The 15,342-nt window shown below is 33.9% G+C and overlaps 2 protein-coding genes across 2 annotated transcripts; one reads left to right on the forward strand and one right to left on the reverse strand.

Annotated features, from left to right (window-relative positions):
- Positions 1–1,637: 1,637 nt before the first annotated feature.
- LOC145585167 (FBD-associated F-box protein At5g60610-like) lies at positions 1,638–4,580 on the reverse strand. The gene is made up of 4 exons (XM_081641897.1): positions 4,536–4,580; positions 3,519–4,412; positions 3,218–3,361; positions 1,638–1,988 (listed from the first exon to the last, which is right to left on the reverse strand). Exons 1-4 carry the CDS (start codon positions 4,578–4,580, stop codon positions 1,638–1,640), a joined length of 1,434 nt encoding a protein of 477 aa, XP_081498023.1.
- A 7,969-nt stretch (positions 4,581–12,549) lies between these two features.
- On the forward strand, positions 12,550–15,008 carry LOC145584150 (uncharacterized). Its single transcript, XM_081641063.1, has 5 exons — positions 12,550–12,990; positions 13,061–13,268; positions 13,363–13,625; positions 13,851–14,004; positions 14,098–15,008. The coding sequence occupies exons 1-5, from the start codon at positions 12,550–12,552 to the stop codon at positions 15,006–15,008; spliced, it is 1,977 nt and encodes a 658-aa protein (XP_081497189.1).
- The last annotated feature ends 334 nt before the right edge of the window (positions 15,009–15,342 follow it).

Here is a 15,342-nt window from a genome sequence, read left to right on the forward strand (position 1 = left end):
TTATTTATTTTTTTCCAAGCTATATAATTATTTTTTTTATTCTTTTTTGTACTTACTAAGTAATATAATATATTTATTTATTTATAATATATAGAGGACATGATCGGTTAAGAAATATTATTGGCTAATGAAGTAAGCAGGCTCGTATCTGACCCAGGGCAGCTGAGGTGGCCGCCAAGGGCCCACGGACAAAAGACCCAGTTTTGTTTATTACTTTAAGCCACTTATGGAGTGATTTTTAAAAAGGGAAATTCTCAATGGTAGCCCTCTACGTACTTTTGCTTTTTTCCAATGGTAGCCAATTTTTTTTTTTTCATATTATACCAGTAATAAGTACTTTCATCCCACGAACAATTAGTCAATTAGAATCATTGCACCAAAAAAAACAATTACAATATTTTTTCAATTGTAATTTGGTTCAATTCACAAGTTCTTTGGCCAAGAATTCTTCCATTATAGTTTGTAGACTTGGAGCTATGGTCTTTGCCGGTTGTCAATCTTTTTTTTTTTTTTTTTTTTTTCAATATACTTTCATTTCTTTTTATTTAATTTTCTTAATACCCGCGAAATCAACCCAAAAGGGTGTTCTTTCGGGGACTAAGGGAATAATTAATAGTACTTTCTTACTAACTAGGGCGGCTAACACACACGATACGCGCTATACGAAATACAAATATTCGAGGAGCTCTTTCGATTTGACCATATGTCACAAATGTAATTGGTGACAGACCCATATATCAAAAATCCACAATAAAATGGGGAACTATAATACGAAATACAAAAGATAGCATAATCTGAACTTTTGCAACGACAATGACTGATTCTACAAGAAGCATTGTCACAATAGCAATATAAACATCCGGATTACGCGAAAAGTAGCCAGCCAATGGCATGGAAACAGTGACCAAAAGTAACACAAAGTACCCAAGGTGCACATGGAGTATTCAATTTTTTTTTTTTTTGACACCACAGGAACTCATTTTATTAAGGAGAAACAAACTCCATGTCAGCCATTACAATGCTAGAAATCTCCTGAGGATATTCCTCAAGCCACACCCTCAACTCCTCAAAGTTGTTACTGTATTTTGCTAGAGCATGTGCAACCATAATAGAGGATAATTAGGGTAATTAGTGTTTTTGGTTGTCTTCAACAAATAAATTTTGGAATCAGGTTTTAGATTGCCACAAAAAAAAATTAAAAGGTTTTTCCGGACAAATAGAGTGCTTTAAATGGTTTTTTACGACAAATTTTCCTAATTACAATGTTACATTGACAAATATCAGGGGAAAAAAAATTAAAATTGTAGTATCATTTACTTCTTCAAAAGCAAAAGCACTTAAAAAAATTCCTCCCACGGGCAGCTCTAGTTTTAAATCCACTATTCATCTCTTCTCCTAAACTATATCTCTACATGATTACATCCTCTTATGGCAAGCTCATTATAGGCTAATCACTAAAGCCAATAGAGTCCAAGACTATATTGATATTTTTCACAAAGGTTCAAAGGATGCGCAGACCAAAAAGACAATTGACGGATGCAAAATTTTTGAAGCAACTTGTTAGAATCATCATACTAATTAAACATCAAATTTTCAAACACAAGATCTGAATAGAATGGTACTCAGCAAGCAAGGATCTAAAAATAAGGATATGTTGAAATTCGATAGCAATGGTTTGCGGGTTGGCCAAATTCGAATGCAACTTCTTGACGAAGTGTCTTTTTGAATTCCAAAACACGATCTTTTGCATATTCGTTGGTAGGGTCTTGATATATGCTGACTCGTGGAAGGGTAAAGATTACATCTTTCAACTTGACGGAATTCTCAACCACATAGGTAGCAAACTCAATGTCAATTGGCAGTCCCAGAAAACCAAAGTGCTCCAAGGTCTTCAAGTTTTTCAGGGGACGCCCTTTGTGTTTGACTATATTCCTTAGAGGTACATTAAACTTAGAGCCCCAAGGATACCAATGTTCATTCCCATGGTACTAATTTATTCATCCTAAAATGTCTATTTCTCTTTAAAAATATTCATATCCACCTAATACAACAACCCCACAAGTGGTTATGGGTGGTAATGAAAATTGCTTCCCCACGGAATTTAAAACACAAGCATAGGAGAAAAAACACAAACTTAGGGGTGAGATGGCTTCCCCATGGAGAAAAAAATACAAGCCTAAGAGTGAGTCCCCCCAAGGAGATTTGGATGTTTTCCTTGTAAAATTGCACTTAAGTTCATTCTCATTACCAACATTTCTAAACACTACCAATCAGGCCGTAAAAGATTTTGTAGGAATGTCAATTGGCAGACACAGAAAACCAAAGTGCTCCAAGGTCTTTTTTTTTCTTTTTTTTTAGTATAACGCAATTTACTTTTAAGTTAAGTCAAGTCTGTCCTTTAAGCTAGTTACTAAAATTGCAAATATCTACCAATATAAAGCCTATACACTTAGGCAAAACAAGGTACATTAATAAACTACTGCATTCATTCTTTAATGTTCTTGACAATTACCTATTTAAACAAAAAATTAAAGGAAAAGGAAAACAAGTGAAAAGCCAGGGGTTGTCAGTAAGCATGTGTGGGAAAAATACAGGTCATTTGTTGAGGGTAAGAGCATACACACTGGGAATAAATTTGGTTCCCCAAATTGAGGTGGCTCCCCAAATCTACAAATAACTGACATGTGAGTTGAAGTGTTGTCCAAGATTAACTAACGGATGGAAAATGGAAAACGCCGCTCATTAACCAACGGATACAACCAACCTATTATACTATTCATGAAATATACCAAAAGGTGAATAAAAGAAGATGAAATGGGTTTGGCTAATCAAAGATGGATGTAACAATAACTTAGTCCATAAAGGAGAGTTTTAAATAGGACATGTTAACAATGCAAGTTCAAGCTCAAGCTCAACTGCTCAAGTCTACACAACTGCCTGCAGTCTGCTCAGTTATGATGGTTACTAGTTAGCAGTCACTGTCAAAGGAGATTCTCTCTCCATTCTGTATTGTACACAAATATACTCTCAAATAATGTTTATAGTTTTTAGAACCCTGAACTTAAGATGCAATTTGTGATGGGACTTTGTTATATTATTCAGGACAAGACTTTGTAATGAAATGAGACTTTTTTAGCACTGAGGGAGTAGGTATAAATATAAAATTAATCAACAGTATATCAAGTTTGTATAGGAGGGTGTGTACAGGGAGATCTACCTTCAAAGTGAGCTTCTCAAGGACCGGAGATTCGTCGATCAAGTAAGCCCACCCAAGTAAGCTTTCATCACCCTTTGCTTTGACATGGAGTTCTAAATGCTTAAGGTTTGACATGATTGGTGGTTTAGATATCCCCGTATTCCACTGCATAAGACAGTGATAGTTGATTATGAATATGTTAACAAAGAAGATGAAAAGGTAAATAAATAAATTAACAGGCAAGTACATATATAGGTGGGAATGACATTTATTCACATTGGGAATAAGAGTTATTCGAAAAGGCATAAATATCATGGCGTACCTGGACAGGGTAGGAAGTAGCCAAGAGCAAATGCAAACTCAAATACTTTAAATTGGAAAAGGATTGTGAAAGGGATCTATAAGCATAGGCCACAACCTCTCCACTATAATCTCCATTTCCGATTGATAGCTTAGAAAGCGATGAACCTCTAATATTAAGTGCTATAGGCCGCCCGTGCAGAGTGAATGACACAAATTTTGGGGCTGTAATGTCAATGCATGACAAATAATAACAACATGATAACTCCAGATGTTTGAGATGTAGGGATGTTTGAGGCATGTTTATATGATTCAAACCGCTTGCCCCATTAATAATGCACAGATTCTCCGGGGCATGGCAAGAAAGCAGAATGCACTCTAAGTCTTTGTCATTTACATTGACATATTTGAGACACAAAGATGTTAGGGAAGCCAAATTACGATGCAAACCAAGAGACAACAAACGACATTCAAGGGGCCAAGTGTAGCAATTTATTAACGAATAAGTTCTGCCAACTTGTGGTGTGAAGTCCAATTCAAGCCTTTTGACATGTTTTTCTACAGCAAAGGCCAGCCACCTATCGATATCAGACTCATAACTTACATCCAGGTCAAAAACCACCCTTAGCTCATCTATAGCAAGGCCAAGATGAGACTCCAAAACATTGTTCACCATCGTCACAAAATTCAACCTGTCTTGGGGAAGTAACAGATGATTTCGTGCAACCGAATGCACTATAGGGTAATCATCTTTAAAGATTAAGATGGGAAAACATCGCCACATGTAATTCCATCCGTGCGAAAGAACACTAGTTTGTGCAGCTTCCTTGATTGTGAAGAGGGACATGATCAACATCAGAATATCATGCGGCAACTGACTCAATCGATCATTCTCACTGCCTTTTGCTTCATGAGGCTAAGCTTATTATAATCATGACATACAGTGCAAACAAAACACAAATAGAATCTCACACATTTCGTATGTCGCAGTTTGATATAAGTAATATTAGTGCACGGTAAGGAAACAAATTTTATGCACCTGATGATTGCAAGATTTGAGTGCAGGCCATGTCCGTTTTTCCATAATTAAACAAGACAAAGACAAACAAAGCTTCACAGTAACCTAACCTAAGCTTAACTCAGCTCTGCAAGGTTCAACAGCACCAATAAACCATGAAAAAAATATTGCAATACTCAAAATACAGTTACAGAAAAGCTTAACTGTTAATTCAGAGGAAATTAACAATCAACAAGTCAAAATTGAACACTATGATTATAAAGAAATATCATCAAATTGCTTGAAAAAATCAGAGGAATTAGTAAAGATGAAAACTTTAATATCAAATTAGATTTTTAAGGCGCATAATTCAAGGGTTCTGCAACAATTAGCAACCAAGTTTGATTCAGTCATCAAATTAGGCTCATAATTTTCTTCTCTAGCAACATTATTGCAAGTTATGATCTTTCATAGCCTTAGTAATTAGAATCAATCAATCAATAGTTCAAAACGAAACCCAAATTTACTATACTGACAATTAAATTAAATCAAATTAGATCAACTATAAACCCTGAAATTGAAATTCGATTATTACAAAAAAGAACAACTTAACTCGGAAGCTGCTTCAATGGAGGATATAAATATTAAAAAGCACCTCAATGGAGAACGTGAAGTGCGCTGCAGTTGGAAACTGAGCAACAGAGGATGACAGGGTGGGGTGCAAGAGAGCATGCAAAGGATTTTATCATTTATATGCAAATTTATTGTGTTAGTTGGTTCTCGTATTCTTATTTTTTAGAAAAAAAGAAAATTGTTAGTATAGTTCTAAAATTTTAGGAAATTTTGTCAGAAAAAACTATTTATAATAACCTTTTTGTTGGAAAAAACCTTATAAATTTTTTTTGGCAAATAGAAACCAGATTGTAAACTTTTTTGTTGAGGACAACCAAAAACCCCTAATTGACATTATTAACCTCTAATTTCTTTTATTTATTCTAATTACACTTTTAACTCTCATTTAACTATTTAATAATTAAATTAATATACATATATTTTTTTTAAAAAAACAAACAAACAAAAACCACCACCAGGCCACCACCACCCAGCCTGCTAGAGTGCTAGCCACCCCTTCCCCTTCCCCCTTCCTATTCAAGCCGCCGCCTATAACCTCCACTCTCATTGGTGACCAACCTCCAATCAACCACCGCGTTCACGACCTTGGTTGTTGCCCGTCGAGCTCCCCTGCTGCGACCAGCCAAAAACTTCTTCCATTCTTTTCTAATCGTGCCATTTGCTACTGCCGACAAACAATTCCGTGGCAAAATCAACATCTCACAACAAATTCAGGCAATTCAACAACAAAAAATGAGAGAAAATCACAGAGAAAGAGATGAAACCTCGAGGATTGATGACGAAGACGAGATCAGAGTAGCGAGAGAGAAGATTAGTGGAGGAGAGAGAAAATTGAGGCGGCATGGATGGAGGATAGCCACTCTATTGGGTGGAATTTTTGGGTTAGGGTTTAGGAGGGAGGTCGTGGCGATTGTAAAGGGGAAATAGAGGAGGTTGGTTCGACGGTGGAGGTTGGTCGGCGAGGGTGGGGGGTTCCAGGCGGCAGCTGGGGATGGGGAGGGGGCTGCTACCTGCTGCCACGGGAGAGGGAGAAGGAATTGGTGGCTGGTGGTGGTGAAGGTGGTTTTTGTTTTTTTTTTTAATTAACTTAATTATTAAATAGTTAAGTGAGAGTTAAGAGTAATTAGAAGGAATTAATGGGAAATTAGAGGTTAATTGACTGATTAGAGATCTTAGGTTGTCTTCAACAAAAAAAATTTACAATCTGGTTTCTAATTGCAAAAAAAAAATTTATAAGGTTTTTTCCAACAAAAGAGTTGTTATAAATGGTTTTTTCTGACAAAATTTTAAGTTCTTGTATTCTTATTTTTAAAAAAAATATGAAAAATTGTTTTGCGTACCCCTAAGATTTTATAAAATGCACCGTATACCTCTAAAAACTTTTAAATGTCTCGTGCACCCTTAAGTTTTATATAAATTTGCACCAAATACTCCTAGACTCGTAACAAATGTTAATTTTGTTGAGACCCCCTAATCATCAAATTCTATTAAATTATGACAATGTAATGCTACTGTCATGCTAAACACATTTAATTATTACGTAAACTAAATTAATAAATCAAATTCTAACACCCATAAGTTTAGGATTTAGAACGATCAATGGAGTTCAAATTTTGATGTAATTTATGCTTTTAGGTGGTTTTACTTGTATAAATATAAATTACTAAAAGTGAGTCAGTGTATGGGCATGATTTTAATTTGATAAATCAATGGTATGTACATTTGTTAGACAATCAGGACATTTGGTGCAAGTTTTTACAAACCTTAAGGGCATACGGTGTATTTTAAAAAATTTCAAAGGTATATGGTGCATTTTTTAAAACCTCGTGGGACACGGAATAATTTTCAAAAAAAAAAAAAAAAAAAAAAAAAAAAAAAAAAAAAAAAACTCTTGCTATTAGTACTTGGTTTTATTGCACCACATAGTTCCCTTAAACATGGCCCAAAGGCCCCAAACAGACGCAAAAGCTTTTCTTTTCAATTGCACCACTTTAGACACCCGTAATTAGGGGCGTTCGTAGTGCGGTTTGCATTTTTTTTCAAACCATACCGCAAAATGCGATTTGGTGCGGTGCGGTTTAGCCACATTTTTTTTTATTAGAAGCAAACTATTTTTTTATAAAAAAAAATATTTTATTTTATTTTGTGATTATTAATTTATAATTTAATTATTACTCTTTTTTTAACTTTTAATTAGCTAACAGTAAAAAATTACATCATATTTTTAAGCTATTTTATATATTTTTAAATAGAAATAGTATAAAATTGGTATAATGGTTTGCAATTTTACAATCTAAACCGCAAACCGCATCAAAGTACGGAGTTTAGGGCGGTTTGGTCATTTTCGAAAACCGCACCGCAATTTTCAAACCACACCAAACCATAAAATGACGGTTTGTTTTGCGGCGTTTCCATACCGCACTCTGAATATCCCTACCCATTATCAATTAAGTAAAGTGAATATGTTAAGACTTAAGAATAAAGACTAACTGTCACAATTCATAAACATGTACTCCCTCCATCCATATTATAGTTTCCATTTTTCTATTTTGGAGATCCAAAATGTTATTCCTGTTTCTATATATGGATAGTATGTGACCATTATATCCTCATTTTTTTAACTTTATTTATTGCACTTTCTAAATTACACTTGAATTTCCCGAGAAATGATTTTGGCACACCTCTATGTGAGAGCACTGTTTTCTATGCTCTTCTCAGATAAGGGTGTGTCAAAATCAATTAAGGGTATGCCAAAATCAATTTCAATTTTCCACTTTTTTTTACTTTTTTTTTTTTTTAATTTTTATCTATAATTGTATTTTTCACTCATTTTTATGTACTTCAATACCTCATTCACTTTCTCCATCTAGCTTTTGTCTATATAATTGTACTTTTCACCTTTACTTAATCCACTTTCTCCTTTTATGAGTGTTTTTTTTTAAATGCATCACTTCTATATTTGGTAACTTTATACTATACTTTATCATTTCGCTCTCTTACTTTAAACTCCATAGTCCCCACTTAAATAATAAAAATATCTATCATGAGAGTGAGGGATAGCTCATGCGGTTAGAGATTCCCTCCCAGTTCCAGGTGATTTTGGGATCGATTCTCATCACTCGCTCTCGTGACTCTCTAAACACCAAAAAAATATCTATCATATCTCACATAGTTGTTCTTTCATGGTCCACATATTACTTTTACAATAATTTATTCACCAACTCACAATATTATATTACTCTCCTAAAATTCTGTGCAATCCTAAGTGATGTTAATAAAAAAAACAGAGGGAGTATCATGAAAAAAAAAAAACAAACATGAACTATATATTGGGACGTAGGGAGTACATCATAAAGCTAAAATACAAGTCACAATCCTTACACTTAGACCTTGTTTAATTCAACTTATTTTTATTTATTTAAAAAAAAATAAGTTCAGATCAGATCAGATTAAAAAAAATAAATTCAAATCATATAATCGTTTTATGTGCGATTTTTTTATCACTAAATATCTTTAATTTCTTAATAAAAAAAATTATGAAAATTACATATTAATAAAATACACATTATTTCAAATCCAACAAGACCTCTATTGATACATTTTTTCTTTATAAATTATCATACATTTAAGGTCAAAGTTTGGTCAGATCAGACAATCAGATTAGATCATATAAGATAAGTTTAGATGAGCAAAAATAAAGTAAACTAAACAAGCCCTTAATAGCATGCACACCCTTGTTCTCAAGGGGTTATCCAGCATATTATCTTTAATTACCATGCCAACCAACCAAAAACATATCAATTTTTTTTTTTAAAAAAAATTACCATATTAATATACACGATTTTACAACCACAACGGTCCTCGTCCGTTAGATCACCCTAGTATGTTTAGGTATTTGATCAAATACATTATTATACGTACGTTTACACATCAATACAACACAGTTAAAATCAAATTGGTTGCAAAAGTTCACTAAGATTAGTTTTCGCGTCCACCACCCCTACGACTACTCTGATCTAGCTATTATAAATCCACAATATGATTATTTGAGAAGACAATATTTACAAGGCTATTAGAATTGTTAGGTTTAATATTTTTCATACTACGGAGTAATAACTAGTTTGTGGTTGGGATAACATCTTAAATTGTTTTAAATATCATATTCTTTTAGAAAAAATGAAAATTAATAATCTCATCCTTAGGTTTCTGCTCAAAACAATTTCATCTTTTCGAAATTCCAAAACAATTTCACCTTTAATCCCATCTGTTCAAAACAAGTCTTTTATCAGTTTGTGAAAATGGGAACCTATGTTAAGAAGATAACTTGACATGTGTTACCTTCTAAATGGTTTACTTTTAATTTTTAAAAATAATACTCCGTATAAAAAACAAAAAACAAAAATAATAATAAAAAAAATCGACCCCTTTCCCAAACTTCCCACCTGAACACAGATTCCCCATGGCCCCACCATTGCCTTCTTCCCTATGGAGTAACACCACCGGCCAACCCCACCGGAAAAGCCCAAGCCGCCCCAGCCTTTCCCGGCCAACGATAGCAGCCCCTTCCTCCCCTTTCCTTCCCGACCGCCGCCTGAAACCCAACCAAACACGCACCGTATCACGGCCACAAAATCAATGCATTGCTCAATCCCATCAACCACCAATTCTGTTCCCAAATTCGCACACATACAGAGCATATCTTCACAGCCACCGTTCTCAAATAACAAAAACAACATCAGCCCTTGCAACTAAAAACAACCAATAAATAACAACCAAATCGACACCAAAAGTATCAATTATAGCAAGCCAACGCCCAATTCTGACCTCCTAGAACTCCGATGGCAATAATTCACCCAACTTCATCCACAAATTGACGCGATAGCAGGGGCAGGGTGACGCGAGAGGGGAAGCTGAGAAGAGGGAAGGTTTCGTGGGTGGTCGGTTTAGGGGGTTTCGTGGTCAGGTGAGAGGGGGTGTGGTTGGGAGTTCAAGGTGGAGGTCTGGTGGTGGTTATGGAGGTTTGGTGGTGGTGATTATGGTGGAGTTACCATTAAGGATTAGGGAGGTGGGAGGTAGGAGGAGAGAATTAAGACATTAAAGTAAAAAAAAATCAAAACATTAACCTGTTAAACAGGTTTCAATTAAAAATGATCGTTTTCAACAGATGGGGTTAAATGTGGGATTGTTTTGGAATTTTAAAAAGGTGGGATTATTTTGAGTGGAAACCCAAAGGTGGGATTATTAGTTTTCATTTTACCTATTCTTTATACATGTTAGATTATTTAGATATGCACGCTAATTTGTCTATTTACTTGGACCTTAAATGTAAGAAAACTCAATTTGCTAAGAATGATTGTACTTCTAATTGTTCTAATACATATTATTCTTGTTGGTCTCAAATTTCAATTTCAAATTATATATAAAAAACGTTTCTAGTGTAACACGATAATGTGTAATTTTGCAATTCATATGAACTATATATTGTGAGTTTTTGACACATTAATCAATGATAGTGATTTGTACATCATAAGCAATATAGTCTTAGGATTATGTGTAATTGTGGCATTGTCGCAATAAATAATTTACTAATATTCAATAGTTATAATTTATATTTACTAATAATTATTATATATATATTTTTTTAGAAAGATTATTGGTTATCTTTTGCAACGTAATATTATGTATGTCTAGATAAAAATAAAAGGGATTTTTCATTTGGTACCATTGTAGTTTTGGTTTTTCCATTTGGTACCCAATTTTTTTTATTTTTTTTCCACATACCATTTGTAATTTTGACTCATTCTTTACTACAGCATCCCATTAAATAAAATATTAATTTTGTGCGATTATGATCCTTATTTTTCTAATTCTGACTGCAACCTTTGATCCATTAAGATCTTAACGACCCCAACACTTTAACTGGACTTTTTTTTTTGTGCTAAACAAATTGAAATATACAAAACGAGACTTTGCACATCAATCCTGACATTTTTAAGTGTTTTTTTTTCCTGCTAATTTCAACCTTACCTTGAACCTTAAGGCCTCTAAGGGCTAAAACATCCTATTAAAACCTTAACCGATCAATTTTTTGACATCCAAGTCGAAGATTACATAATTTATTTGATGAAATGCTATAGTAGAGAATAAATTGAAAGTATAGTGGTATCATTTGGAACAACAATAAAAATTGGGTAACAAATGAAAAAGCCTAAACTACAATGGTACCAAATGGAAAATTCCAAAATAAAACTAGAATACATAATTAAAAATGAAAATAGAGCACTTAACTAAAAATAAAAAATAAATTAAAAATATAAGCAAAAATAAAACACACAAATCCCAAAATTGATCAGATTAAGCGCTTAATCCTACATTGTTCCCAAAGAGGAAAAACTGATTAGGCGCTTAACTCATTCATTAGCCGCCAACAGAGGCGGAGCTACCGGGGGGGGCTGGCAGGGGCCGGGCCCCTACTGCCCAATCCCGCGGCCCTTATTTTTTTTAATATAGCCCCTGTAAAGTTTTTGGTTATATATTATTCAACTCCTCTATATTATAGATGTTTGCTCTTGGTTTAGTGGTAAGTATTTGTAATTTTACCCAAGGGACACAGGTTCGAGCCCTCAAAACTCAAAAACATGTGTGTTTTTTTTTTTTTTTTTTTTTAACAATAAAACTTTCCAACTCTTCAGTTTCCAATAAACCCATCAGTTCATTGTTCACAATTTCGCATACTTCATCAATTCATCTTCTACTTTTTTTTTAATCCCCCCCCCCCCCTAATTAATTACTTAAACTTTCTTCAATTTCTCTTTTAATTTGTACCCCCACTAATTTAGTTAACCTTTCTTCAATTTCTCTTCAATATCAAAATTCAATTTTCTATATTCAAACCAATTCTCAAGAGGATCATAATTTCAACCCTAGAAATTCACCTTAATTGAATTGGTATGTTTTTTTTTTTATTTTTTTTATTTTTTATTCTTCCTTTATTTTAACTAGTTTCATTCATAATTGTTGTTTACTTGTTTTGGTATGATGTATTTGACTTTTTTCTATAAATTTTGTGAGGAATTTATTTGATTAATGACTTTGCCCCTTTTTTGGGTCTTTAATAATGCTCAATTGCTTATACTACTATTTTGTTAATGATTAATTGATAGTGTTGACGTGTTGTATGTGAAATTGAGTATTTTGTTGATTGAATTTTTTTTTTTTGGTTGATATGTCTATGTTAAGGTTAAATTATGAAGACAAGAACATTGGATTTTTTTATCAAAAAATTAATACTAGGAATGCTAATGTGGAAGATGATTTGACTCCTGAAAATACTATGATGCAAGAAGATAATGATCAAAACCACGAGACAAATAAAAGAACCATAGAATCAAACTCAGAAACCCAACCTCCTAAAGTCCAAAGAATGGATACCTTGGTAGAAGATAACCCATATGGTTTGGAACGTGATCCTGGATTGCGTAAACATATTTATGAATATTGCCCAAATGAGCGTGATAAAATTAGGCTAGAATATGTTAAACTAAAAGCATATCAGCCAATTTTTGATTCTTATCCTCTCTCTAAAGATAAGCATAGAAGATCTTTTCAATCCTCATGGTTCAAACAATTCCCTTGGCTTGAGTATTCTCCGTCAAAAGATGCAGCTTTCTGTTTTCCATGCTTTTTTTTTTGTAAAAAACCAAAAGGGTGTTTCATTCACGATGGTTTCAATAAGTGGAAGAAGGTGAACTCTGGACAATATTGTGGCTTCTTAGTGCATATAGGAAAAGGGCCAATTTCAGAACATAACAAAGTTGAGAAATATTTGTTGGACTTGATGAACCCAACTCAACGCATTGAAGCTGTACTTCTACGTCAAACAGCTGAAGAAATCCAAAACAATAGGCTACGCTTACAAGCTTCTATTATGGCAGCTCGTTGGTTGGCCTTCCAAAATTGTCCGTTTAGAGGTCATGATGAAAGAGATAATTGTGAGAATCGTGGAAATTTTATTGAGCTCATCGTTTAGAGGTCATGATGAAAGAGATAATTTTGAGAATCGTGGAAATTTTATTGAGCTCATCAAATTTGCTGCCTCATTTGATAAAAAATTGGAGAAAATCGTATTACAAAATGCTCCAGGTAACTTTTTTTTATTTACTATTATTCTTCTTTCAATTATAAATAAATATAATACATGTATGTGTACTCTAACTTGATATAATTTTTATCATAGGAAATGCTCAATATATATCTCCAACAATACAAAAAGAGATAATGCATATATTTGCATGTAAGGTGCGTTCAGATATAAGAAAAGAGATTGGAGAAGCAAAGTTTTGTGTGATACTTGATGAATCACGAGATATATCACTCAGAGAGCAAATGGAAATTGTTCTAAGATTTGTTGATGAGAATGGTGTATTAAAAGAACGTTTTCTTGATCTAGTTCATGTGAAAAATACATTGTCATTGACCTTGCAAAAAGCATTGTATCATGTTTTGGCTTATCATAATTTGAACGTCAAGAACATACGTGGCCAAGGATATGATGGGGAATCGAATATGTGAGGAGAATTTAATGGAGAATTTAATGGATAAAAAGCTTTGTTGCTGAAAGATTCACCTTATGCATACTATGTTCACTATTTTGCACATAGACTTCAATTAGCCTTGGTTCCTGCTACTAGGGAAGTGATCCCCATTTAACAATTTTTCACCAAGTTAGCTATCATTATTAATCTTGTGGATGCATCTTATAAACGTCATGATGAGTTAGAAGCTGCTCAACAAGCTGAAATTAACAACAAAATTGCAAATGATGATGGGTTTGAAACTGGAAGGGGACTTAATCAGCTAGGCAACCTACAACGTGCCGGTGACACTAGATGGTCATCTCATTTAAACTCTATCATCAGCATGCATAGACTCTAGAATGCTATAGGTAAAGTTCTACAAACTATTATTGAAGAGGGTAATCGCGCTCAACGTTCAGAAGTTGATGCTGCTTTTGATACATTAATGTCTTATGAGTTTGTGTTTCTCTTACATCTAATGAAGAAATTATTGACACTAAGTGATAATCTTTGTCAAGCATTGCAACGTCGTACTCAGGATATTGTGAATTCCATGGGTCTTGTTTCAACGACAAAGGAATTGATCCAGAATTTCAGAGACAATGGATGGAATGATTTACTTCTTGAAGTTGCATCTTTTTGTGAGAAAAATGGTGTTGAAATCCCTGATATGACAGCTCCTTACACTGCTAGTAAAGGACGATCTCGTCTTCGGATTAACATAACAATGGAGCATCATTATCGAGTTGATTTATTTACAGCTGCAACTGATTCACAACTACATAAAATTAATAATAGATTTGATGAGCAGATGTTTGATCTCCTTTTGCTAAGTTCGACATTGGATCCTAAAGACTCATATAAGTCCTTTGATGTTGATATGATATGCCTCCTTGTTAGCAAACATTACCCAGAGGACTTCTCTAATCAAGAGAAATGTCGACTTTCTTCCGAGTTGGAACATTTTTACTTGGATGTTCAGAGTAACCCAAAGCTACAAAATGTGTCCACCTTAACACAACTCATCAAGGTATTGGTAGGCATAGGAAAAGCTACTACATCATACCCTCTTGTTGATAGGTTGATCCATCTTATTCTAACTCTCCTAGTCTCAACGGCGACATGTGAATGTGCATTTTCTGCAATGAGCATTGTCAAAACTACTCTTCGGAATCGGATGGAGGATGATTTTCTTAGTGACATTTTACTAGTGTACATTGAAAAGGTGCTTGCAAAAAAATATGAGTTAGACTCTTTGATTGATGATTTCGCTAGTTTGAAAGTTCGTAGGGTACAATTAAAATAGAATTATTTATAATGTTACTTAGTTAGTACCAAGTGGAATTAAAATATTGGTTTTTGAAGTATATTTTGAATATACATTTTTGTTTTTTGAAGTATATTTTGGATATATATTTTTGGTTTTAAATTTTTTGGTCGGTTAGCCCCCGTGGATTTAAAATCCTGGCTATGCCCCTAGCCGCCAATACAACAAAATCTATAGTATTATTGTAGGGAATATTTCAAGCATCCCACACTTGAGCCCCCACTGTGATCATACACTTAAGCATGGTGGCGTTCAAAGGGAAGGAAGCTAGAGTAAAAGAGTCGCCAACAAGTTTTACGAACTTGTAAACCGT

Source organism: Chenopodium album, chromosome 16, assembly GCF_948465745.1.
Source record: "Chenopodium album chromosome 16, dcCheAlbu1.1, whole genome shotgun sequence".
Classification (NCBI taxonomy): Eukaryota; Viridiplantae; Streptophyta; class Magnoliopsida; order Caryophyllales; family Amaranthaceae; genus Chenopodium; species Chenopodium album.

What these genes read in the sequence shown, in the direction of transcription:
- LOC145585167 (XM_081641897.1), bottom strand. Translation starts at nt 4,580, where the DNA reads ATGGAAAAACGGACATGGCCTGCACTCAAATCTTGCAATCATCAG. An exon ending in CTACTTCCTACCCTGTCCAG is followed by an intron (nt 3,362 to 3,518) that starts GTACGCCATGAT and finishes TGTCTTATGCAG; the next exon opens with TGGAATACGGGGATATCTAA. An exon ending in TTGAGAAGCTCACTTTGAAG is followed by an intron (nt 1,989 to 3,217) that starts GTAGATCTCCCT and finishes TGAATAAATTAG; the next exon opens with TACCATGGGAATGAACATTG.
- LOC145584150 (XM_081641063.1), top strand. Translation starts at nt 12,550, where the DNA reads ATGGATACCTTGGTAGAAGATAACCCATATGGTTTGGAACGTGATCCT. An exon ending in CAACTCAACGCATTGAAGCT is followed by an intron (nt 12,991 to 13,060) that starts GTACTTCTACGT and finishes CTATTATGGCAG; the next exon opens with CTCGTTGGTTGGCCTTCCAA. An exon ending in CGTATTACAAAATGCTCCAG is followed by an intron (nt 13,269 to 13,362) that starts GTAACTTTTTTT and finishes TTTTTATCATAG; the next exon opens with GAAATGCTCAATATATATCT.